The sequence below is a fragment of the Cheilinus undulatus genome, linkage group 15 (assembly GCF_018320785.1).
Source record: "Cheilinus undulatus linkage group 15, ASM1832078v1, whole genome shotgun sequence".
NCBI lineage: Eukaryota > Metazoa > Chordata > Actinopteri > Labriformes > Labridae > Cheilinus > Cheilinus undulatus.
This window is the reverse complement of record NC_054879.1, coordinates 31,494,934-31,519,586: the sequence shown is the minus strand read 5'-3', so window position 1 is coordinate 31,519,586 and position 24,653 is coordinate 31,494,934. Positions and strand designations below refer to the sequence as shown.

The window sequence follows — 24,653 nt, the reverse complement described above, 5'->3', positions numbered from 1 at the left end:
GAAAGTTTTAACAGCACAAGCCACACTGAATCCTGATCTTTACCAATCAAATTAGTAATTAGGTAGTTTAAAACGTTTGTGTATCTTCATACAGGAACACAGATGTGTAGTGATGAGCTCCTTTTTTAATGTGAACTACTCCTTTAACAATATTTGCTACGTTTGTTGTTCCTGGAAGCTTTTTTTCTTTCCCAGAACATTCTCATACTGTTCCTTTGGTTCCCTGGATCCCAGACACATGTATTTGTGTGTGTTGTTGTTTGTTACGTAAGCTCTGTTCTCACCATTAGAAAGAATCTCTCGGGATGAAAAGAGTGGGGAAAAAAAGGGGAGTACGTGTCGTTTTCTCTTATTCCTCACTTCCTGTATTAGAATCCTCAGAATGAACATTAGTGCCGAGTCAGCAGTCAGCAGGAAACACACACACACAGTACTACTATCATCACACACACAGCTGCTGTAATAAGAGGTTCATATTCTGCAGTCATATCCAGATGTGACTGAAATAACTGAGCTGTGTAGCTGCCTGCTGCAGAGCCTGGCTACAGTTGTTTGTTTGCTACGTGATAAATTTTAAAGATTTTCTTATTTAACACTGCACTTATTTAGGATCGTATTGGCTTGTTTTAAAGGGAATTAATTGCTTTTTTTCTGCTTTAATAAAACAAAACAAAGGGAAGAATTTCTCCACATAAAGCAAACAAAACAAATTTGTCCAAATAAAGAATCCAAAATGCCCAACAGTTCCCATCTTTAGCTCTGCTTTTGTCTCCAGGAACTCCAAAGAAAAAATACTACCTCCTCCATCTACTTCAGGTTGTTGCCATCTTGGCTGTAAAAATAAAAAAACAAAACCAATAAATTAAAAAAGTGCTTGTGGAAATAGCTTCATGTGAACCATATCAGCTGTCCTTTTTTGTTTTTTTTAGAATTCACTTTGACCTGCTTTTACATTTACCCAAACTCCTTTGTGGCCTTGTTAATAAAAGTGCCACATAAATGAAGTCTATTCTTAGTGTATTACTGTGAGATATGTGTCAAAACTAGGGTTGAGCAATAAATCCTTTCACAACCACAGTGGCAAAGCACACAGATGCAATAGTCGCATCCTAGGATGTGTGATATGAGTCATGTGACCTGAATCACATTGCACTGTCACTTCTGTGTTTGTTGGATGAAATCGAGGTTTCTAATTTTTGCGACAAATCTACATTAGTCTGGCTGAAATTACCATCAGCAGTCAGAGGACTGAGCCCTGTGCATGCAGAGTTTGTATGCATGTATCTCCAGGCTACAGGTGACACTCCTGCTGTCTTAGATATAACGGTGTGACTCTCGAGGCGGACGCAGGATGCAGATGCAGATCTTAAACAAGTGTATTCCCACTGTCAGCAGCACCTCATCCCAGAGCTCATTAATGTTCTTTCTGTTAATTGCACCGACGTTCACTTTACACCTCCAGGTGTATGCTGCAGTGTGTCAGACTCACAGCAGATCAACACTAGGAGCTTTCATTTAATCTTAAGTCATATGATGCTGGTCGGGTCTTCCTAATGCGACTTTAAGCCGAGTTAGACATTGCTGATGACATTTAACACAATAATGTATTAATTTGTAAAGTTTATGAGGGAATGGATTGCTATGTCTACCTGTTTTCTCTCTCTTCTTCCCTCCTGCAGTGAGTGATATTTGAAATTCTTAGATGACAAATAAAAAGATTTAGTTGCTGGTTTAAGGGACAGATTTACTGGTGGAGATATTGGCTTGTGATAATACTACCATGTCTACTCAGTGTAAATAAGAAGAAAGGTCTGAAATCAGTGCTTCATAGCCTGAGATACTCAATGAAAAAGGCCAATGCAGCCAGAATGCACTAGGCAAATTGCCTTCCAGCCCCAGGAAGTATCCTACAAAATCTTGTCTGAGCTGACCTTGAGGTACAAATGTTGCAAGTAAGCCACCTGAGGGTACCATTGAGTGAGGAGATGGATTGACATAACTGCAGCCATAATCTGGATGCCCTTGCATATTAGCAGGGGTGTGGGAAAATAATCCATTAAAAACGTCCACACTTTTAGGGTGCAGTATGGGGTGGATATGGCAAGTCGGCACAGCCTAGAGTACCGCATGGGCAGGTGGTAGGGCTGGCATGAGCCCCTTGCATGCTGTAGATGTCCCAGGGGCCTGAAAACCATCCGTGGTCTCTGGGCATGTTACCAGGTGTGAAAAGGCCCAGACAAAAGAGATGCTGTCAAGCTTGACCTTGGCTGCTGAGCGACACACACATGTATCGACATGTATTGAGCCTGACTCAGGCTGCCATCCAACCCCTCCTTAGCCCCGAGTGGTAGCACATCAGGCCGCGTGAGGAATCATTAGCATCCTACATGTCTAAAATTATGCACAGGGCTGTACTTTAGTTGTATTCGAGGAAGGGTTCTCCATTATGGCACTTATAGAAGTATGTAAGAACCACTTAAGCCAAGTTCTGGCTAGGACTTTTCTATATTTAGTGATTTAAATGTCCTGGGTGCTGTATAAGGGTCCAACATGACAGCTATGCCATGGCTGTTAATTCACAATGGATAATATAAATAATGATAATAAGTTTTCAAATTTTTCTTACTAGGGTTAAAATTAGAAATAGAATCTCTTAATCTCCTAAAGACACCAATGTAATCTGAGAGAGCAGGCCTCTGCTGTACGGCACATTATGTGATGACATCAGAGCGAGTTATGAGGCGTTTACAGCGTGATGGACATAAGACAGAAGTCTGTGTTTCATAACAGACTGACAAGTATTTAGTCAGCGAAGGATGGGGAGATGGAGGAGAGGAGTGGAGGGGAGGAATGTTCGCAAGTCATCATGCTGTTAAAGTTGAGACTGACAGTTCCGCTTACACAACCACAGAGGAAGAAGTAGGTCCATCTCCAACTTCAACTTCGGACATTTTACTTCTCCATATGGCTGCTAAACCCCAAATTTAATCTACTGCAAGTGAAAACTCAGTAAAGGTTGTCAACAATTATGCATGTTTTTTCAAGAATGATAGTTCATTTTTATTTATACCTGGGCTGTGTAACACTTGTTACCTTACACCTTATATCACAATGAAGAATGCCTCTGCACCGCCTTCAAATGCACAAAAAAGAAGATTTAATATCCTCACGATAAGCACTGGCATATTGGAGCCAAGACATGTATGGTCAAAAACTGGATGGTGGAGCTGAGGAATATAGGTCCAGTCCCATACTTCAGAATTTCTGCAGAAACCTCAAAGACCCCTCAGGTTCAAACAGTCAACAGCAGAACAGATTTTTGTGTCAGTTTGACGCAGGCACTCATGGTTATGACTCTTGTTCTCTTTATTCTTACCTAAGAACAAATCCTCTCTGTGACCCAGTCATGAGACTTACTTTTTTAACACTCACAGGACCTACTTTTTCTAAAGAGCCCCTTCAAATAGGTAATTAGAGTTTCAGGTACTGCTATGGCTTGGAACCAGCCGCAGGCAGGATTTGTGCCTTTTGTGGAGCACGCATAAAGCTCCTTGTGATGAAAGTCTGGGAAAATTCATAGAAGCAGGGTGTTTTATTTTCTCAGAATATTTTAATAAAGTTGAGACTTGATGCTGGTAATGATTAGAGTTACTCTCAAAGCATTTTAGCCATTATGAGGATTCCTAAGGTGTTCCGGGTTGTGAGGAGGACTTCTTTGAGGCTTTAGAGTTTCTTCAGCAGCAGAGAGAATGGAGAAATGTTCTCCAAACACAGAACGAAGAGTGTTCCTAGTGAAATACTCTTTGACTTTGTTCAGTACGACTTGAGCCACGCGAGAGGATTCACTCTGAATGTGGCTCACTCCGCGTGTCCATTTTTCACTTAAACTACATAAATTCAACTAAATAAAAAAGTTTCTAAGAACTGTATTGAATACAAGCAGTAAATTGTAGACTCTTGTCTTGTTTAAAGATGCTTAAACCATGTTTAGAGGCTTCCTTAAACTGTAAAAATACGCTCTTGAGCGTTATTTGTGCAGTTGACTCTGGTTTGAAGAACTTTTTCATCCTCATAAGGCAGAACATTCAACTATTCCTTGAAATTTGAATGTGTTGTTTATGGAGCTTTGAAAATAAGCACACAGACATCAGGAAACATCTACACAGCAGAGATAAAACACTGCCTCATTGTTGTTTGAGAAATGTTCACACTTTCTGATTCACTTACAGCCAGTTTTCACTGTTAAAGGTTACATCTCAGTTTTAAAGCTCAGTTTTTCTTCATGTTTTAGTAAAGTATTGGTAAATATTTAGTAAAATATATATTAGTAAGAAATAGAAAATAAGTGAATATAAATAATATTTGTAAAAAAAATATTCTGACTTTTAAAAAAATCTTGTTACTGAGCATTATGGCTGTTTTAGAATAAATTAACTAAGTATTTTGATATTTACAGTACTAATTTATCTTGTACCTTGTCTTAAATTTATCTTAAAAGCTTAATCTATTGCACAGCCCCTCTAACTAAGAAGTGGGAGAAAAGGATTGATTAAATTGACAAAGAGGATTTGACTATCTTGTTTCATTTTTAATAAAGATAAATGTCTTTATTTTAATTTTTGCAGTGTGTTTCTGCCACCCTAAGGCAGCCAAACAGAGTCTGTTATGGCATGTTAAGAAAATCCTCTTCAGTGTTCGAGTGTACAGGAAACTACAGCTACATAACAGAAATCTTTCACAAGTTTTTTCCCAAAGAAAAAAAGTTTTATTGTTGACTTCCCACGTGGTCTTCTCTATCTTCTTCTCCTCCATGTTGGCTCTGCGGTGCACTTTGTAACTTTTTTTTTGTTTGTTTCCCTCAGGCCGTTTCCGTCAGATCGAGGTCCTGACTACAGTTGCCAACGAGTTCTTCCAGCTCTACAGTCAGGTTTCTGGTCAGCCCGTCCAGCGCATCAGCTCCAGGGACCAAGGTAAGGGAACAACTCGACATGATCGAGACCAGTGCTGTTGGTCTTTCATCTAGCGCTTGAAAAGAGAAAAAGTCAAGGACTAGTTTAGCAAAATAGAGGAAACCTTTTTAGAGGAAATATGGTGATGGGGTTATCAAGTGTTGTGTTTTTTATGAATTTATCTTCAGTCTTTGTCATGAAATTGAAGGTCTGTGTGAAGTTAAAGTTGTTTTATCAAACCGTTTATTCTATGATGATGTGATCTTTTATATATAAATTACATTTTTAGGTCAAGATGATGAAATGTTGCTTTTAGCTAAAGCTTGACCAAGTTTGAGTCATTTAGTGAAGCTCAAAACAGCTCATCTTGGGACTGGCTTGTAAAAATCATAATCATGGTTATTTTAATTTATTTCTTTAAGATCATGAATTTTAGACAGTTATTTATTGGTAGTGCAAAAACTGCCTTACATGCATTTATTGAAGGTGACACTTTTAACACTTCAACATCCTGAACACTATTAAATACATACAGTATTCAAAATAAAAGTGAAAATATTTAGGAATATAAAATCAATATGTAAAATTAGTGCTGTCAGTTGATTAAAAAGTAATATAATTGATTGCAGACTTTGTTATCAATTACTAGCAATTATTTCACAAGATGAAAATTATTGGATTACAGGTAGATTTAATAGTAATGGTAATGAGATGATTAGACAGAGCATGCTTCTGACCTTTTTACAAGCTTTTAAAACCCTAACATAGATCTATATTAAATGTAAAAGAAACCAGTTGATGTAAGACTAGATGTAGTTTGAAGGCTTGTGGGTATCTCTTATGAGGCAGATAGATGCAGGAGCAGGAGGGATCGAGGGCAGATTGTGTGCTAATCAATCCCAGATTGTATTGATCTTTGATAAATTTAAAACTAAGAGTACAAGTAATTTGCCAGTTTTTCATCAAATTGTGTGATTAATTGGCATCCATTTTAATCATTTTTTCTTTTCTCCAGTTGATTATTCAAAATTAATTTGAAAAATGACAGTAATATTGATAATATAACAATAATATAAATCAAAGTATCTATGCATTTGAGTCAGTGGTGATGCACTTTTGTGGTAATAAAGTAATATCAAACACTTTGAAACTTTAAAGCCATGGACGAATACAAGTCTTCTGCCAAAACCCTTTTGTACTATTTTATTTCCTTATTTATTTTTGCCTCAACTGTGTAGTGGATTTTGTAAGTACAGTCGTGTGCATAAGTTTTAGGCATGTAGGGTGCTAAGGATTCATCATGGGGCAGGATGTGCCACAACCTCGGGCTGTAGAGAAGTGGGTGGCAGCCAGCCTTTTTTGTCCTGGCCTTTTCACCCCTCGTGCAACACCAGGAGAATGCTGGCAGTTTTTGGGCCCTTGGGACATCAGCATTATGACCAGGGGCTAATAGCAACGCTAGTATCTGCCTAGTCGGTGCTCTAGGCTGTGTTTACTTGCCATATCCACCCCTTACTCTGTCCTAAAAAACAAGTGGAATTTATGACTTTTTTAACAGATTATTTTCCTGGAAATCTCCTTGCATATCATCTCCATACCATCTTCTTTTTTGCTGAATGAAGCTTGTCTATCTGCCAGCTATAATACAGTAGTTTGGCTCTAAGTCTGTGGTGATTGTTGTATGACAGGCTTACAGCTCAGTGCCCGTGAGTGCTTATAACCTAGGAGTGTTTTCAGATAAACCAGCAATCCACAAAAGTTTTTTAGCTTAGAAGTATATTTTCTTTTCACTTCACACAACAAAACTTAAAAGCAAAAAAATGCACAACTTTGCATGTTGCACAGTAACAGTTTAAACCTTAATGTCTTGTTTTGATGATGTTGGAAGCTAAAATTGAAACTTAATCAGTTGAGTATATTTTGATTTTAAAAATGGTTTTGCTCTCAGGAGGAGAAGGGGAAGAAGGAGGCAGAGATGAATCCACTCCACCCCCTCTGAAGAAGACCAACTCGGCTCGTAACATGGCCAAACTCCTCAAGAAAACCATCACCAGACACAACCTGCACGCTGCCTCCTCAGAGTCGCCTCAAGCACCCGCACCTGACCAGCAAACATTGCAGAATGGACACGCAGTGACCAATCACACACACATCAATGGCCACGCTCACACCGGTCCAGAACAGGACGGCTCCAGTACCGACCTAGACCACTTGGTGGACACAGTTAGTCCGAAACACAACCGCTGTTCTCTGGCAACTGTCACTGAGGAAACAAGTGGAGATGGAGATGAAAGGTAAACCAGTTCAAGGAGTAAGCTTATATTTAAACTAGATTAAATGTTAAACATGTTCATTTTGTCATAGTCATTGATTATCATTGTCACACCATGAAAAGACAGCAACCTTTCCTCTCTGCAGCTCATTTATATTTACTTTACTGTTATAAAACAAGAACAAATAAACCCAATAATAACTTAATTTGGTAAAACCCATCCCCTCTTTGGAGCTGGCAGGACATCAGAGCCTCCAAATTCCTCTAGTCAGAGTTCAATCAAACTTCACCCCATACAAAGTGAAGAAAGTGGGTCATCTTGTCTACATATTACATAATAAATAAGTGCATGGGAAGTGGTTCTGATCATGCCTTGACCTTTCCCCACCGAACAGTCCTGAACAGAGCACCGGTGGACCAGCAGCCGATGGAGAGAACCAGCCAGAGAAGGACGAGAATCTGACGTCAACCCCAGAAAAGGCTCCTCCGTCCCTGGCACCGCCTCAGCTGGCTCAGCTACGCAATGAAAACGCAGACTCCTTCGACATGGAAGAGGTACGGTGTTCTCCTTGGCTCTCTATCTAACCATCCTTTTCACACTAAATCATACACACATCTCTAGTTTCTGACAACTCACAATATTTGGCAATAGTTTATAAGGAAGTTCCAGTAAAATGCAATAGTTGTACCAGCATTGACTTGTTTGGGAAACTAAGGTTTTGTTTTATTGTTGTTCAGATTCAGAGTAATGAGGATGAAGCTGTGCCATCCAGGTCTTCTAGAGGCAGCGGTGAGCTCTCCTAGATTTCTAATCTCATATTCTTACCTGAATTTCTGACTTTAATTTTGTCGTTATCTGTCGCTGTTATCCTCCAAAATCTACACTGTATGGAAAAAAGTGTTTGGCCACACCTGTTAATTATTGAATTCAGTTGTTTTAATCAGACCCGTTGCCACAGGTGTATAAAATCAAGCACCTAACCATGGGTCGTTCTGAGGAGCTCAGTGATTAATGCCACCTTTGCAATAAGTCAGCTGTAAGTGATATAATTAGAAAGTGGAAGCATTTAGGAACAACAGCAACAGTTTGTAACTTCCACTGGCATTAATGTAAGCACACAAACTGTGCGGCGGGAGCTTCATGGAATGGGTTTCCATAATTATGTGACTGCATGTAAGCCTCACATCACCATGCATTGGAAGGAGTTGGGTCAAGCACACCGACACTGGACTGTGGAGCAGTGGAAACGTGTTCTGTGGAGTGGCAAATCATGCCTCTCTGTTTGGCAGTCAGAGGGATGAGTCTTGGTTTGGCGGATGATGGGAGAACATTACCTGCCTGACTGCACTGTGCCGACTGTGAAGTTCGGTGGAGGAGGGATAATGGTAGGGGGCTGTTTTCTGGGTTTATCTCCACTGAAGGCCAATCTTAATGCTTCAGCATACCTTCCAACTTTTTGGCAACTGTTTACGGCAGGCCCTTTTCTTTTCCAACATGACTGTGCCCCAGTACACTAAGCAACGACTATGAAGACATGGTTTGATGAGTTAGGTGCAGAAGAAGTCAACTGGCCCATACAGCCCTGGCCGTAACACCACCAAACACCTTTTGGGATGAACTGGAACAGAGATTGCGAGCTAGACCTTCTCGTCCAACATCAGTGCTTGACCTCATAAATGCTCTACAGAATGAATGGGCACAAATTCCCATGGAAAAACCCAAAATTCTCCAAGAAGAGTGGAGGCTGATATAGGTGCAAAAGGCGGCTTACTCCATGTTAAAGTGCATGTATTTAAATACAGTACTATTACAATTGCTGTTGGTGTAATCAAAAGGTGGCCAAAAACTTTTGTTCATACTGTGTATTTTACTCCTTTGTTAGACATTAAATTGATTCATTGGTGTGTGTCCTTAACCACTTTCAAAACTTGAATTGTTTACTTTAGTGTAGTTTTACTAGTTATCTCCTCCCTCTTGTTCTGAGGCACACGACAAGTTTGCCTGTAGGGCTTTCAGCCACAAGTTTGTCTCTTTTTTTTGATGCCGAAAGCAAATGTCAATATTGACCTCTTGCTTTTAGCCTTAACAATTATTATCTGACAAAACTTTAACAGTTTTTTTGCTCCATTTTTTGCTGCAAAAGGCATGGCTCTATGGCATGCACCTTCTCACTTGTACAATTTACCAGTGTTTATGTACAAATGTATTCTGTGACAATTTTTTCCATCAATTTGAACCACTTCAGGTATATTTGGGTCTTGGATCCCTTGCTGCATCTTTTGTGATGGTCTAATTCATGTCATATTCATTCCAAATTTTTATTATCTTCAAGATTTAATAGTTTCTCTATGATAATAACATTTATAAGTATTTCATTAGCACTTGCCTGAGCTCTAATAAATAAGCCAAACAAAAAAAACTAACTTTGTAAAAGTCCAAAGCTGGTCTTTCACTGCAGCCTGTTTCTTTCTACTCTCAATCCTGCGTGTTAAATCTCTCTGGATGATCCTTCCTTCTTCTTTCTTATCAAGTTGTTTTATATATGTTGTCTTTTTCTGTATGTAATAAAATAAAGTTACTCATGTCTCAGTGGAGTCAGTGAGGACAGACTGTCCCAGTGCTTTATCCTCCAGATAACTGATTCTACACTGCCATCAGCTGGACATTAGTGGTACTGCAGGAATAATCCTGGCTACTATGTTGAATGATCTTTCTCTTGCTTTCAGACCTGTTGAGGACGGTCAGTCAGCAGTCAGACAGCAGCGGGTTTGCAGAGGAGCCCTCAGCCGACTCCAACAGTTACCTTAAGGTCCGTTTATGTGTTTTGTTTGAAGGCTTCACCACCCCTATGGAACCTTAGGTCGCCATCTTTGACCTTTAAATTGTTTGCACTCTCCAGTCACAGCCTTATCTCACCCAGAGAAGAAAGATCTTGCACATAAATCACAATTAAGCTGGAAGTCGATTATTTTATGGAGCGCAATAAAACCATGTAGGGCAGTTTGGAAAATGCAGAACCACTTTAACTTTTGTACATCCACATATGTCTGATGGAGGAAAGGTCATACTCGTAAAAGCTTGAAGATATACACCAGGGGAAGGCAGGCACACAGATGTGAGTTACATAACAAAGTTTCATAGTTTAAGAATGTGAAGTAAGGCTCTAAAGGAGGCACCTGGGAATCTTTTTTCATATTTCATTGTTTCCAAATTTAAGTAAGAATGTAAGTGAGTTTAATTGTTTTAAACGATCCCGCTCTTGCAACTTATGACCAATGAAGTGAGACATGATTCATTAAAATACACATGTGGAAAGCATATGGGATAAGATATGGGAACAAGGTTTTATCCTTTTTAGCCTCTACATAGAAAAGTCGATAGATGGAAATATTTTTTTAAGTTGAACTGTGACAAAGACAATGGTCATTGACCTGAGCGACACTAGTGACATAGAGGCAGACTACAGCAGGTTTTTAGACAAAAACAATTAATAAGAAGAGAACATCATTTAAACAATACATATCGTGTCTCAAGGGCTCTGTAATGGGATGTCATCTCTTTTTCTTGTTAATGATTTTAGAAAAATGTAGATATATTAAGGGCAAACCCAGTGATTCATATTCAGCCAAGGTATTTTAGTTGCTTTTATGCCTTGTCTCTATTTGCCACAGAGGCTGAGAGGTAAAAATTAATAAACTTTTAAATTTTTTAATGTTTTTCAGAAAACCCTCTGGTTTTGGGAGGTTGTTTTCAGACAGTATTTAGGTTTAAGAGGGTGCAACTTAGATCTAAAGGAAAAGCACTGACCTCTGACTTTTTAAAAAAGGAGAGCAAATTTTGAAACAGCAAAAAGTGCAGTTCCTTATGTTTCCACTAGGGCTGGGCAACTAATTGAAATTTCGATTTAATCGCGGTATGGCCTGCTGCAATTTTCAAATTTCAGAAGATGTAATATTTCTTTAATCTGACATGTGTGTAAAAAAAGAGTTTAAAACGTTTTTTTTTTTTTTGCAACAAAGATCAGTAATTACTCTACAATGCACTATTCATACCAAAATTTCATTGAGTCAAAATAAAAACAATTCGATATTTTTTCATAATTGTTCAGCCCTAGCTTAATCTAACAAATGTGAAAGAAAACTTTTGCATTGTGGGAATGTTAGATCAAAAGAAGTAATGAGAAAATGAAAAAACATTGTCATCGATATTGTTTACAGCCCCGATTTTTACAATCAGTGCATCTTTAAACTATTTTAGGGACACACAGTATTGGATTTTTATTGATATTTGATAGGCTGATATTTTAAAATGCATTTTAGCTGAGACCAATACTGATATCTTGACACCATTTTTTTAATATTGTTGAAAAATACTGAGGATGAGGATATATTTTGATATTTTGAACCAAATGGTTCAGCCCTAGTTTCCACTTCAGATTGGATTCTGTCAGAGTTCTTATTGATATGTCTCTTCTGACAACATAATTTAGAAAAAGGCCCACCACAGCTCAACATCTACCTCTAGTGGAGGCTAGTTGAAGACAGCATCTCCAGTATAGCGATGACCATTGTTAGGCCTCCAAACACATCTTCAGAAACAGATGATTGATGCCACTTTTACTGCATTCATGTAATATGCCTATGATGAAAATGCAAGGGCATGAAAATTCTCTTGTTGTACCAGTAATGTCAAGAAAAAACCCTTCAGATGTTTATATTTTTGGGGCACAGATGGCCTAGTGGTTAAGGCATGCCTCATGAATGTGGGTGACCTAAATAAAAGGCAAAAAATGCCCAAAAAAGTATATCTATCTCAAAAAGTATATACATTTTTTAGAAGCCAAAATACAGGAAAACTTTTTCTGGAGCTTTAGCTTACAAAGCCTGGTTTAATTTTTCATTTAATAATTACCAAATTTGTTCCTAATATTAGTTGTTTTTATTATGAAAAGATTTACGTTTATTATATGCTTCACAGAAGTGCACATATAAAAGGACAGATTTTGTGACCTTTTGGATGGGCCCTGACTTCTAGGTAGGGAACAGGCTAATTTATATCTGTCAGGATAGTCAATTTACAACCAAAGGGCTACCACTGGTTTTTTAAAGAGTAGACTATGCAAACGTGCAAGAAAACTGCAGTTTGTTGACTGTCCATTTAGGGGAAATTTCACTGACCTTGAACTGTTAGCTTTGTTTGCAATCTTTTCATTGTTTGGAATATGCTAGCTAGATGACAAGGTAAAGATAATATAAAGATAAAACCCCTTAAAAAATAAAGACAACATCCATCTTTTTATAGTCTATGATCTGAACAAGCTCTTCAATTTGAGTTGCTGCACTAAAATGCTCCTTAATAATAGTATTGACATAATAAAGTCACATTGTATCAGTCAAAGCAGTGATTTTTCTTTCAAAATTGTACATGCATTTTGTAAATTATATTTTTCTGAAAGTATCTGGACTGCTCTGAGTACTTTTTCCTTATTGAGTTATTTATTTGTTATTTATTGTCATTAGGTGCAGGAGAGCAGTGACAGCTGTGACAGTGAGACCACAGTGACATCACACCCCTCACAAGATGTGGCCACGCCCCTTGCACTTGACCACCCCATCTTCATTCTGCCAGATGGGAAAGAGGAAGAGGCTGGTGGTGCAGCTGAGACTGATGGGAAGAGTAGTTCCAGGGAAGAAGATGAGCATAATGGGAGTTTAGAACAAATTCCCCAGTACTCGGCTCATCAGCTCCCCAGGAGGAGTCTATCAGCAGCACCGCAGGAAGAGAGCCATGAGGAGGAGCAAGTCCAGGATGGAAACCAGGCTGATTCGGAATCTGGACTAGAACCGGAAAGGGTGCCTACTGCAGAACAAGATCCACAACCAGAAGTAGAACATGGCCAGAGTCAGCCTGCCCCAGAGCCAGAACACAGTCCAAACCAGACAGGAACAACCACAGATACAGGACAACCCACAGAGGAAGCAGGCAGTGAGTCCCAAGAAGAGCAGGTTTTCTTGGAGGATTCTGATTTCGTGTTCCCTCCTCCTCCACCCTCTCCAGTTCTCAGTGCCCTAAACCGAGCCAAACAGCATCGATTTAGCCAGACAGGGCAGGGTGCAAACCCCAACCCCAGTGATTCAGCTGAATCTTCTGGAAGAGGACGAGGGCGAGGGCGGGGAAGAGGCTTCCCTCTTCAGAGGTCCTCCTCCCTGCCCTCTTCACTCCTCTCACCCTCCAGAATAGTGTCTTCGATCAGGATTCAGTTCGGTCGAGGCCAGGCGTCCTGCACCCAACCAAGGTACTCCTTCAAATACACCCAAGAGGACAGAGACGACAAGGAAGATGAGGTGGGAGAAGAAGTAGAAAAAGGACAATCAAACTGTTTGTCTACTCTGATTATAAACCCTTCCTCATCGTCTGACTCTAAAAAACAACAAACAAGACTTCACCCAGAAACTCCCATCCCACCCAAACCCATCCCACGCTACTTGATGAGGTCGTCCTTCTCCCTACAGAGCTCCAGCCCTCCCCCTGATTGGTCACCAGGTAGACACAACCAATCCTGGAGCACCCAAAGCAATCCTGATCTCTCCTCCAGCCAGCAGCAGCCCAGCCAATTCCAGCAAAATTTGAGCTCCCATCAAAACCAGCAAAGTTGGACGCCAGGGCAGATGGTGTACCCTAATCCTAATCCCAGTCCACCTGCACAGTACTTAAACCCAAGCCCGAACCCTAGTCCCAGCCTTAACCCTAACCCATATCCCTTCACTCTTAACCCTCCTCCACTGCACCCCACACATCTACATCCATATGGCAGCCTTCCTAATCTCCTTCCCCAGCCCAACCCGTCTATGCTCCATCATTCCAGCCTTACCAGCCTCCATCATCCTTCAACACCATCATTCCCCCAGCATGCCAGCCTTTCCAATTTACATCATCCGGCAACTTCCACAACTCCGCATCCTGCGAGCATGGGCAACCTGCATCCAACAGTAATGCCCCACCAGGTCTACAATCATCCCTACTCTCATCTCTCACCATACCATTCAACACATGGCTCACCTTATGCCTCAACCTACCTCGGTTACCATGGGTACAACATGACCCCACACCTGGGATTCCCTCATCCCATGCCCCCTTGTCCACCATTAGGTCCAGAACACAGCTTCCACCAAGGGTTAGCTCCTCCACCTCCAGGCCTCTTTCCGAGCCTTGGTTCAAACCTTGGCTCAGGTCATAGCCTCTACCCTGGGCTCACTCCTCCTGCTCCGTCCAGCACTGAGGTGCAGCTGAGGAGAGTTCTTCACGATATCAGAGGAACAGTCCAGAGTCTGGGCCAGGTTAGTCCTTTACATTCCAAGTCTCTTTAACTTAAGTAACTTCAGCTACATCTCATTTTTGTCATCCAAATGTATTTTTATTCCAACTTTGGTTTTTATGGTTTGTCCTGCTGGCTTAAAGTTGGTCCATTTGGCAGAAAATTATGAGATGTTTTCATCAAACAAGGCAACAAGAAGTTCAAATCAGTCACTGAAGTCAATTGTTAGATGTGTAGCAGAGCAGTTCCTAGAATTTCCACTTTAGGATTGCTCCAAAAGTAAAGGAATCTCCTGTAGATCCCATTATACAATACCCTAGTGCCTGCCTTAACTCTAACTTTAGCTAAGATAATGAGAGGAGTTTTAGGAAAAATCTGCCTGGATCGCCCATCTTTGTATGGTGTCCAATTTTTTACTGTTTGGCTTTTCTCTGCTTCTTCTTCAGTTTGGATTAACTATGAGTTGATAACTGATGGGTAGCAGATGTTTGGTGAACACCTTTTTTAGCCAGGCCAGCTGCTCCTCTTATTCTACTGCCCTTTTAACATGACAATTTTCTGCTTTTTTCTCCATCTTTGTTTTCAAATAGTTCCCTGTGTAGACGGCCATGTTTTAAAATCAATCTCTGTGCACATGGTAATTGATTGCAACCATAGTGCATATGTGCATTTTCAGAAAGTTGCATTTTGCATGTCCACATGGAGAAGGGGGTGTTTTGAAAACTTTTCACTCTAGAGCTTGTTTCCAAATTGTTCTGTTTTAAGGCATTCAAAACGCTGTTCTAGTGTAGACACTGGACAGCCAATACACAAAAGTTTTGCGTTCTCACCTGAAAACATCATATAAACAGTTAAGTTAGCTAAGTTAGCTGGCTTTAGGCAGTCTCAACATATCTGATATAGTGGCTTTAGAGTGGTAGTAATCTTTTCATCTAACATGTGTTTCTTCCATTTCTAACCTTTTCCAGCTGTCAGTTTGGACTGTGATTGTGCTGAATTCAATTTTGTCCCTTCTAAATAGATATCAAAAATCTGGGGGGTTTGTTTACTATCTGTTTTGTTGCCTCAAGGCTTTATCTTGTTGCACTATTACAACACATTTTAGACTTTATGTAGCAGCTGAAATTAGATGTAAAGGTGGCAAAAATATATAAAACTATTTCAGATGCTTTTCTGAAAGTTCAGTTCCCCAGAATCACAACAGACTTGTGCACTTTATTCCTTTTTCTTGATTTCAAATCTCTGAACTTGACATGGGCCTCCAGTTTAAAAGTGAAAAACATTTACTATCAGTGTCCTATGATCAGTAGCTGAATCCTTTCACTTTTTAGCCTTGAAGCCTTTTTTCTACACCTGAGGTCGTTACATAACTCCCTGTTAGGGCTTTAACTCATATCTATTTATTAACCTGATTGTGTCTCAGTTGGATTACTGGTTGTTTTGTATTTTTTCAAACCCACAGACGTTTACTTGTCATAGAGAAGTATGATATTGTAAAATACTTCTACTTAAGAAGCTTTACATAAATAATTCTGACTTATTTTCTCAGAATAAAAAATACTCAAACTGATTCTTTGGTTGTCTGTTTGCTTTATAGTTAGCCTATGATGTGTTATTATTTACTCCAGCTGCTCTTTTTGTAGTTCATAATTCTGACACGGTTACCTAAAAAGCATCTTCTTGCCACCCTGTTTTGTGCTGCTTCTCTTCTGACACTGCTGTCTTCTCTATCCAGAACCGAGCCGACACTCCAGATGCGTTTATTGTACACAGAGCAGCTCCATCAAACAACCAGGTACTATGAGCCCTTCACTAATCCTTTATTATCTACCTTATGCCTATCTTCTTTATGAGTAATACTCTCTGCTGAGACTCTGCATGAAATTTGAGGTTTACTTCCAGTTCAATAACTTTCTAAAGTCATCCCAAGATCAGCTTTTACAAAACCAAGTGATCCCTCCAGCTGAACAGTGCATAATATTTGCAAATTTCCCACCTATGTGCACACAGTCGTAAACAAGTTTACATACTAGCTTTGCATAACCTTATTTACATCCCTTAAGTTTACAGTATGACGTGCATGTTCCCAGTAAGCAACAGAAATAATATTAATGTCATCATCAATCAAGTCAAAGGTGTGTTTCACGTGTCTCTGTCCATCCTCAGTCTTTGGCCGAGTTGCAGCAGAAGAGGCGAAGTCTTAACTTGTTCCGCAGTCAGATGATGGACTTGGAGCTGTCAATCATACGACAGCAGGCTCTGGTGTACAATCACCTGAGCCCTGCTGATAGGTGAGTCATAATGGTAAACATATAAATTACATAATGACATGGTCTACTCTGCATTGTGATACGGTGATATAAAACAAACCTGGTGTTTGTGTTTGTATGTGCAGGCTAGAGTTGGAGCAGCTTCAATCACTGAGGTCAGCTGTCAGAGAGGAGCTACAGGAGCTGGAGCAACAGCTGGAAGACAGACTGCTTGAGTTGACACAACATGGGGTATTTACATGCAAAATATATATATTGAAAGTAGGGTAGAACAAGCAAACTATGTATTAAAAATGTTTATGTGAGAAAAGTATACATATTAAACATAGGGCCTACATATACACAAAACACACAAATGTTACCAACTTGTTGTTTTTTATGGTTTTGCTTTTTTGGTGAATGTAGAACTGTGATTGTACCAGGTAAAACCTGTCACCATAATCATTTATATTGTTCACAATGAGTCATTTGTAGCTACAAGACAGGCATGAAAAGGAAAAGTAAAAAAATGAAGCACTACTCTACTATGGAAACAATACGTCTTCTCCTTCAGTTGCAGTGGTGTACACTGACACGCTTTTAGAACATTGTAGAGTAGAATATTTATGTTAGAATTTTGCTTGCTGTGTTTGTTTCACCTCTTTAAAACTTTTTTTTTTTTTTTTTTACAAGTTGATCTAATGAGATTTTTTTGCACCACTCTAAGTCCTGCTTTTCTTCTTAGGGTCTCCGTAGAGACACCAGTGTGGACAGTCTGTCCACGGCTTCTGCACTGAGAGCAATGGAGCCGGTAAACAGAGTCACAGAAACACATACTAAGGTTACTTTGTCACAAATGCTAAAGATGAAAGAAACAACATTTTTTCTGTGTTTTGTGTGTCCAGGTGTCAGACCTCCTCAGAGAGCAGCTCTACCTCCGATCAGAGCTCAGCTATGACGGCCACACCCCCTCCACACATCCCTCCTCCAGATCATCCAGTCCTGTACAAGGAGGTGGAGGAGATCAGGAGCAGTCCCAAGGCGTGTACAAAGCATCAATTAACATAACCCCAGCCCCCCCTCCCCGACCAAACACACTCACTGAGGAAGAAGAGGATGAGGAGCAAGAGGGAAATGGGAGGGGAGGAGGAGGGGGAGAGGCTCCAGAGGAGGAGGGAGCTGTGGGAGGACTCAGAGTGGAGAATCTGGAGCAGCTCATCAAAGAGGTAACACCCAGCATTTTAACATTATAGGGAATGTAATTGATAAGTGGTGCTTTAAACCTGCATTCTCAGTGGTGACCAACAGGGGGAGACCTAATTGTTTGAAAACAAGGTCTACAAGAAAATGGCTACACTTTTCACATAGTGTACATCTTAAATTTATTCTAAAGATTTTAATGTCTCAATCACAAGTTTCAAGTCTCACTACACCTTAATACTGATTTTGTTAAAATAGTAAAATTACAGAAAATACAGTAGTTTTTTAATGGACAATATTATTGTCACATCTGCTCAAAGTAAAAAATATGGGATTATAAAAAGAGTGTTTTTAATGGGTGATGTCAAGGTTGCTTTGCCCATTTCTATGATTTTTTTATATACAATCTGTGTTAGGAGCAGGGCAAATAGAATAATTTTATCAGTTTTCTTCAATCTTTAAAGATATACTATGTATAATTTCTGCACTGATATATTTATATATTAACTCTAAAAAGTAACCATTCCTATGTTATTTGATTGTTTTGAATTGAGGTCTTACTGTATCTCAGATAATTACAAAAATTTTCAATGATAAAGAAATTCTTAATTTTCACAGTTGTAGTGGGACATGTCTTTTTATGCCATGGTTTGCACATCCAATTGCCCAAACTCACTTCTGTTTCATGGACCCCCCCACACTTGGCATTTCCAGCAAGTTAAGATCGGTGCCCACATCTATAGTGTCCTTCTCAATACAACCTCTAGTTTTGAATTGAGGGCTCTGATAAATAAAAGGGTACCTTAAAAGGTGTAGTATGTACTTAGCAGTAAACCAGCTTTCTGTTTTCATTCATAAATTTTTCATAATGACAGAGAAATGTGCTGAAAAAGCACCTCCTGGTTGAAAGCGACGCTATAGTATATGCCAGAGTTTCCACTGGACTTGGCTGGCAGTCCTCAATGTTTCCAGCCATTTAAAACAACTACAAGACATTTGCTTTATATAGCCGTAAATGACCAATCACCTACATTTAACTGCAATCAAATACATAAAAACAGAAATTCTGTGTTACAGCTTCATGTCTGCACTACAGACTGGAGACACATTTTTATTTCTGAGCCTGACCCTAGACTGAGAGAGTAGAAATCCAGCCGATGGTAAACCAGCAAGTTGTTTAAACAATAAAAATTGTGAGCTGTTCCTTACACACATGCTCTTTATATGCCTATGAAACTCATAAACAACAACAGTGACCTTAAAAATCCTTAAAACTAAACTTAAGTCTTACCGTCAATTGCACCATATTAGTTGTCATGAACTGATGATCTCAACTGTAACCTCCACTGAAACAGTAAAATCCAACCATGGTGTTTTTTTTTTTTTCTTTTTTTTTTTTGAAGTCCTTTTCGAAGTCCTAAAAAATACCAAAAGCATCTGCTGTGGATAGTCCAGTTCAGTCCTCTTCTCATCAATAGCTCTTTATGCCTCATGAGGTGTTGTTTATATTGAACAGACACCTCAAAACACAAAACAAACAGCAGAGATGGGCAGTGCCTGTCAGTTCTTGCCATATTGTGTTATTGTTTGGGTTGAGAGCCCCCTGTTGGTGAAATTTTACATACTGTGCGTTTAGTGTAATTGTTTATTTTAGGTCACGATAAATTTTGAAATAAATAATTATTAATGTTTAGTTTTTAAAGGTTTCTTTTCATTAAAGCCTTTGACTGTAGGGAAGCAGTGGTTTTAAAGAACGTTTATCAGACACTGTTTTACCTTTTTCTTCAATGTTTTTTCTCAGATCCGGGAGAGCGTGGCAAAGGAGGTCAGACGGGAGATATACAGTGAGCTGCTGGCCACTGTGGCGCCACAGAGATCGCCTCTGCCTGCCAAGCAACAACAATCATAGTCATGGCGACATCTAAGCACCGCCCCTTTCACCTTCAGCCTTAGTAACCACAGCCTGAGCAGCAACACTGTCTGTGTGCAACACTGTATAGCAGAGCAACACTGTCTGTGTGGAACACTATGTGTCTGTAACACTGTATGTCTGTAACACTGATGATGGAACGAACACGCCACCTACTAAACCCCGCCCACCACACCTGCTGCAGATGTGACGCAGACAGGGATGAGGACTGGACTTTGTCACAGCACGGTGGTGTGATGCATGCTGGGAAGGTTGTCAAAGCAGAACCACTAGCAATGATGTGTTTTCTTTTTCTTATGTTTTGTTTCTGTTTTTTTTTTTTTTCAAACTGTTGATCAAAGCAAAGCCTTAAACAACAACCACTTCTGCTAATACTTCCAGTACTTTATCTAGTGCTGCTAACAGCACTCTGTTAGGATCACCACTACTAGCTCATGTCCTGTGGATGTCTTCTTTAACCATTTCTTTACATCTGATCCCTATCTGAGATCACATCAGCATATTGGATAAAGTCATTATGATAATAATAATAATATTAATAATAATATATTATCAGCAGTTTGTAAATATCAAAATCTCTGTCTGTGAGGATTCTGGCTTCACATCAATACAAAGAGTAAGGTTATTCTACATTCAAAAACTAAATATGAAACCTAGATGGTATTTCTTCTAAACACAGAACTTTGACAGTTTTTAGCTTCTTTTGAAATCTATAGCAGTAATAATTTCAACCAAATTGCTCAAATTGTTGCAAGAATGGAACAGAAAACAAAGAATTACAGTTGCAAAAGGTAAAAATAGATTTTTAGGGCTATTATTTAACAAATGAAGATAATTAATAATGACAAAATAGGATTTAATGTCATGAAAACAAATTTTCTTTTCTCTTTGTTTTCTTTTATTCATTTAAGGACAGAAATCTCACAGACAGATTTTCAAAACTGTTTGTATAAAGATATACCACTAGGGGAAAGTGTCATATTGCTGCAGGGAGAATTGAACATATTATCAAAGCAGCACAAATGGGATGAATAGCATAATGTAAATGCCTAAAATGTCTTTGAATCTGTGCTCTAATGCCTTTTATTAAGATGTTACAGTCTTTATTCTGCAATAAGAGTTTACTGAGGAGCCAAATGAGCCTTCACCTCTTAGGCCCTGTTTATACCCTGCATTAACACAACTCAATATTACAACAGATATTAAAGTGGTAATACCTAATGCTAGGTGTGAACGCTACTTGATGCACACTGAAGACAAACTGATATCTGATAGCTCAGACTACATGTCGAGGTTGTCTGGGATGCCTTAATCCAGATTGATGTAGTAGTGTAGACTGTGTGTACTGCCCTAATAACTGACATTATCTGTAGTTGTCTGCCATAGTTTCTTTGCAGGTGACATCAAGCAGCAGCTGAGAATTCCCAATGGCTGGCAAGTTTGAGATGTGATTTCTGCATACAGAAAAGCTACCAAAAAGGCAATGTCTGAACTGTTTACAAATTCTAAGCATTCAAAGTGCCAAAAAAACAGTCTTAAGTCTTAAGCTACTTTTGTGTCCTGGAAGTAATGAGATATTCATGCCCATAGTTACTCAGCTAATGTCCATCTCACTAACGTCCGGCCTCGCTCGTTGTGACGGGAATTGCATCTCTTTTGAGAGATCTGGATCATTAGGCTCATCTCAGAAGAGCAAGATGTTTGGCTACCAACGGCTTCACATTTAGTAACAGTTTCGTTTTTTAAGTGTAGATTAAATAACAACAGAGGATGGAGGAAAGGAAACTGGCACTCAAACTGGAGCTAGCTACCATGGCTCATGTAAAAGATTTGTTTTGTTAAAGAGGCTCGTACGCAAATGGCCCATAATTACTTGGTCACTTATCTCAAAAAAGGTTTATTTGGTTGATAGTGTGTCACTGTTTCACTTAAGAGCATGTTTTGTGACAAAGTTAGAAATAATTTATGTGTTAAAGTAGCTCAGCCAGCCTCTTAGCTCAGTACAAGACTCCTCTAGACACGTCTCCCTTCATCTGGCTAGATGATCCTAGATGCTAGAAGGTATTTGCAAAATTGTTCGCCAGGTAAATCGGTTAAGCTGTTTGTAAAGTGTAGGGATCGTCCTCAATGTATTTAGAGGTCTGTTTAGAACTGTCAAGTACTAAATTCCCTGCATTCCCTTTTAGTCCTACACCTGGTTCCCACTTCCTGCCCTCATCAGGCATTGAGGATCACATGATTTATTCACTGAAGTATTGTTAATGTAGGGAATGGCTACACATACTGAATGCAGTCAGCTTGGTATCTGAATGCCCAAAACAGGTGTTAATGCAAGGTATAAATGACACCATAAAATTGTCCATTCCATGCACATTTCACCTTATTGTAAAACTTTAAACATGCTTTTAGGTGTGGTAAAAAGGGAATCTTATACTCGAGCTGTCAACATTCATTCGTTGTCATTGACATCATCATCATTGTCATTGTGTTTCTGTTGCTCTCATTTCATTTAGATTTGAGTCCCTCCCTCTCTTGAGGAAAATTTTAGTATCTGTGAAGTTGCTTTGTGAGCTTAGCTTTAGCTATGTTTGCTACATACCTTGGTTAACTACATAAATAACATAGAAATAGCTTACGTAGCTGCTTTGTGAGCTTACCTTAAGCTATGTCAGCTACATAGTTCCATTATCTATGACTAAGTTAGCTGTAGCAACATAAGCTATAGCAAATGTAGCTGAAGCCTACTTAGCTATATGGATATACAAAAATCTTAAATTGCTGCTTTGTGAGATAAGCTTTTGCTACGTTAGCTACATAGTTCCATTATCTATAGCTAAGTTAGCTTTAACAACATGAGCTTTAGCAATCATTGCTAAAGCTGATGTAGCTATGTAGCTGACATTGCTGCTTCTTTAGCTTAGCTTTAGCAACAATGGTTACGTAGCACCATTATCAACACCTAAGTTAGCCTAGCAACCCAAGCTTTAGCAGATGTAGCTAAAGCTTACTGACCCAAGTAGATATCATAGATATGTAGCTTACATAGTTGCGCTGTGAGCTTAGCATTAGCTACATAAACTACATAGCTCTGTAATCTACAGCTAAGTTAGCTTTAGCAACATGAGTGTAAGCAAACGTAGTTAAAGGCTACTTAGACATGTTGAAAGTGGCTTATATAGCAGCTTTCTGTGCTTAGCTTAGTTTTTTCTACGTAAGCTACATGGCTCCATTTTCTACAGCTAAGTTAGCTTTAGCAGTAAATATTCAAGCAAAAATAGTTAAAGCTAACTTAGACACATAGATACGTGGATTATATAGGAGCTTTGTGAGCTTAGCTCTAGCTACGTTAGCGACATAGCTCTGTTAGCAGGTCAAGTTTTATGACTTTTGGTATCTTTAGATTTTGAAACTTTTAGTGCGTATTTCCCTTCTGAGATGTATCCCATCTCAGATGAATGGTCTGTAAAAGTGGCAGTCAGAGATGAGCCGTCTGCAGCCGGACTGTTCTGTCCGCATCCAGTCTTTGTGCTACGATAAGCTAAATGCATCCTGAATTTAAATGATTTTACAAAATGTTCCTTTAACACTCTTAGTGTTTGTCCTGGTTGTCACTGAGCATGTAGAGGTTAAGGTGTGATATTATGAGGTACTGCGGATGTCAGATTTAGAAACCAATGGTTAAACAGTAAGTTGTAATGACGACGGTGATGATAATGTTGATGATGATGTTGTGAATGGTTGAACGAAGAAGCTTAGGTATTGTAAGGGTTAGCAGGCAGTGAGGCTAAAATGTTAGCTTACACTGTCTGTGTGCAATAATTTGAGAGTTTATGCTGATTACTGGGACTATTAACAAATTAACCACTTCTTACATTTCACAAACATCTTCCTGTTTATCTGGTAGATATTACATTCAAGCTTGCATGTTTTAATGGGAGGAATACACATAGACACAAAATCAGCAAAATCAATAACTGATCTGTAGATTGGAATTTACAAATTCTTGCTCATCTCTTTTTGGGGGAGGGGAGATTAAGTGTTAAGATGTCTGTCTTGTCCCTTTTAAGTTTCCAAGCATACGCTTAATTAAAAACAACGACCAAAAAAAGGAAAAAAAAAAAACGTTCAATTAGGAAGAGGCTGAGATGAAACAAGCACCCATCTTAACTGAATATGATTGGCTGGAACACCTGTCAATCAAGACCAACATATTCCAAACTTAATACCTCTTTTTTATTTGTATGTGTTCTGTAAATTTCCACACAGACTTAGAATTGAAAATGATTTTTGCTGCTCAAGACAATAACTTTAGGATAATATATGGATTCCATGTTGAAGTTAAGTTTGTTCATTGTGCTTCTTTGGGAACAATTCACAGAATGTAAGCTCGAAGGACCAGTTACTAATAATTTTGAGTTATCATTCATATCTCAGATGTTTTGAAAGTTTTGGAAACTGTAAAAATTTTGAGCTCTCATTTTTTTGTAATATGTGCCTTTAAGCTTTGATTCTCTCCACTGGCTTTTTTGTAAAAACTTTATGTTCTTATATCGAACACAAACTCTGCTCTGCTGGACCAACACTCACTGTGAGGCTGTATCGTCTTAATAGAACCTTTTTAACAGATCCAGAATCCCTGACAAACTTCTAGTTTCACTTCACTGCCTGTCTGCTGGTGTCTATTAATTTCTATTCATGTGTCTCTTAATAATGATGTGTATTTTGTATTGATGCGTG

General features: G+C 39.1%; 1 protein-coding gene across 3 annotated transcripts in view; it reads left to right on the top strand.

Moving 5' to 3' along the window:
* itprid2 (ITPR interacting domain containing 2) overlaps positions 1-24,025 on the top strand; it is a 65,372-nt gene extending 41,347 nt beyond the window's left edge. For all 3 annotated transcript variants that reach the window (XM_041806755.1, XM_041806756.1, XM_041806757.1), the window contains exons 11-22: positions 4,863-4,970; positions 6,898-7,243; positions 7,617-7,776; positions 7,960-8,011; positions 9,949-10,031; positions 12,742-14,559; positions 16,273-16,332; positions 16,704-16,828; positions 16,933-17,038; positions 17,532-17,597; positions 17,692-18,012; positions 19,788-24,025. In XM_041806755.1, the coding sequence (XP_041662689.1) occupies positions 4,863-4,970; positions 6,898-7,243; positions 7,617-7,776; positions 7,960-8,011; positions 9,949-10,031; positions 12,742-14,559; positions 16,273-16,332; positions 16,704-16,828; positions 16,933-17,038; positions 17,532-17,597; positions 17,692-18,012; positions 19,788-19,895 (3,353 nt within the window). In that variant the 3' untranslated portion in view covers positions 19,896-24,025. The remainder of the gene's footprint in view (positions 1-4,862; positions 4,971-6,897; positions 7,244-7,616; positions 7,777-7,959; positions 8,012-9,948; positions 10,032-12,741; positions 14,560-16,272; positions 16,333-16,703; positions 16,829-16,932; positions 17,039-17,531; positions 17,598-17,691; positions 18,013-19,787) is intronic.
* Positions 24,026-24,653: the final 628 nt, after the last annotated feature.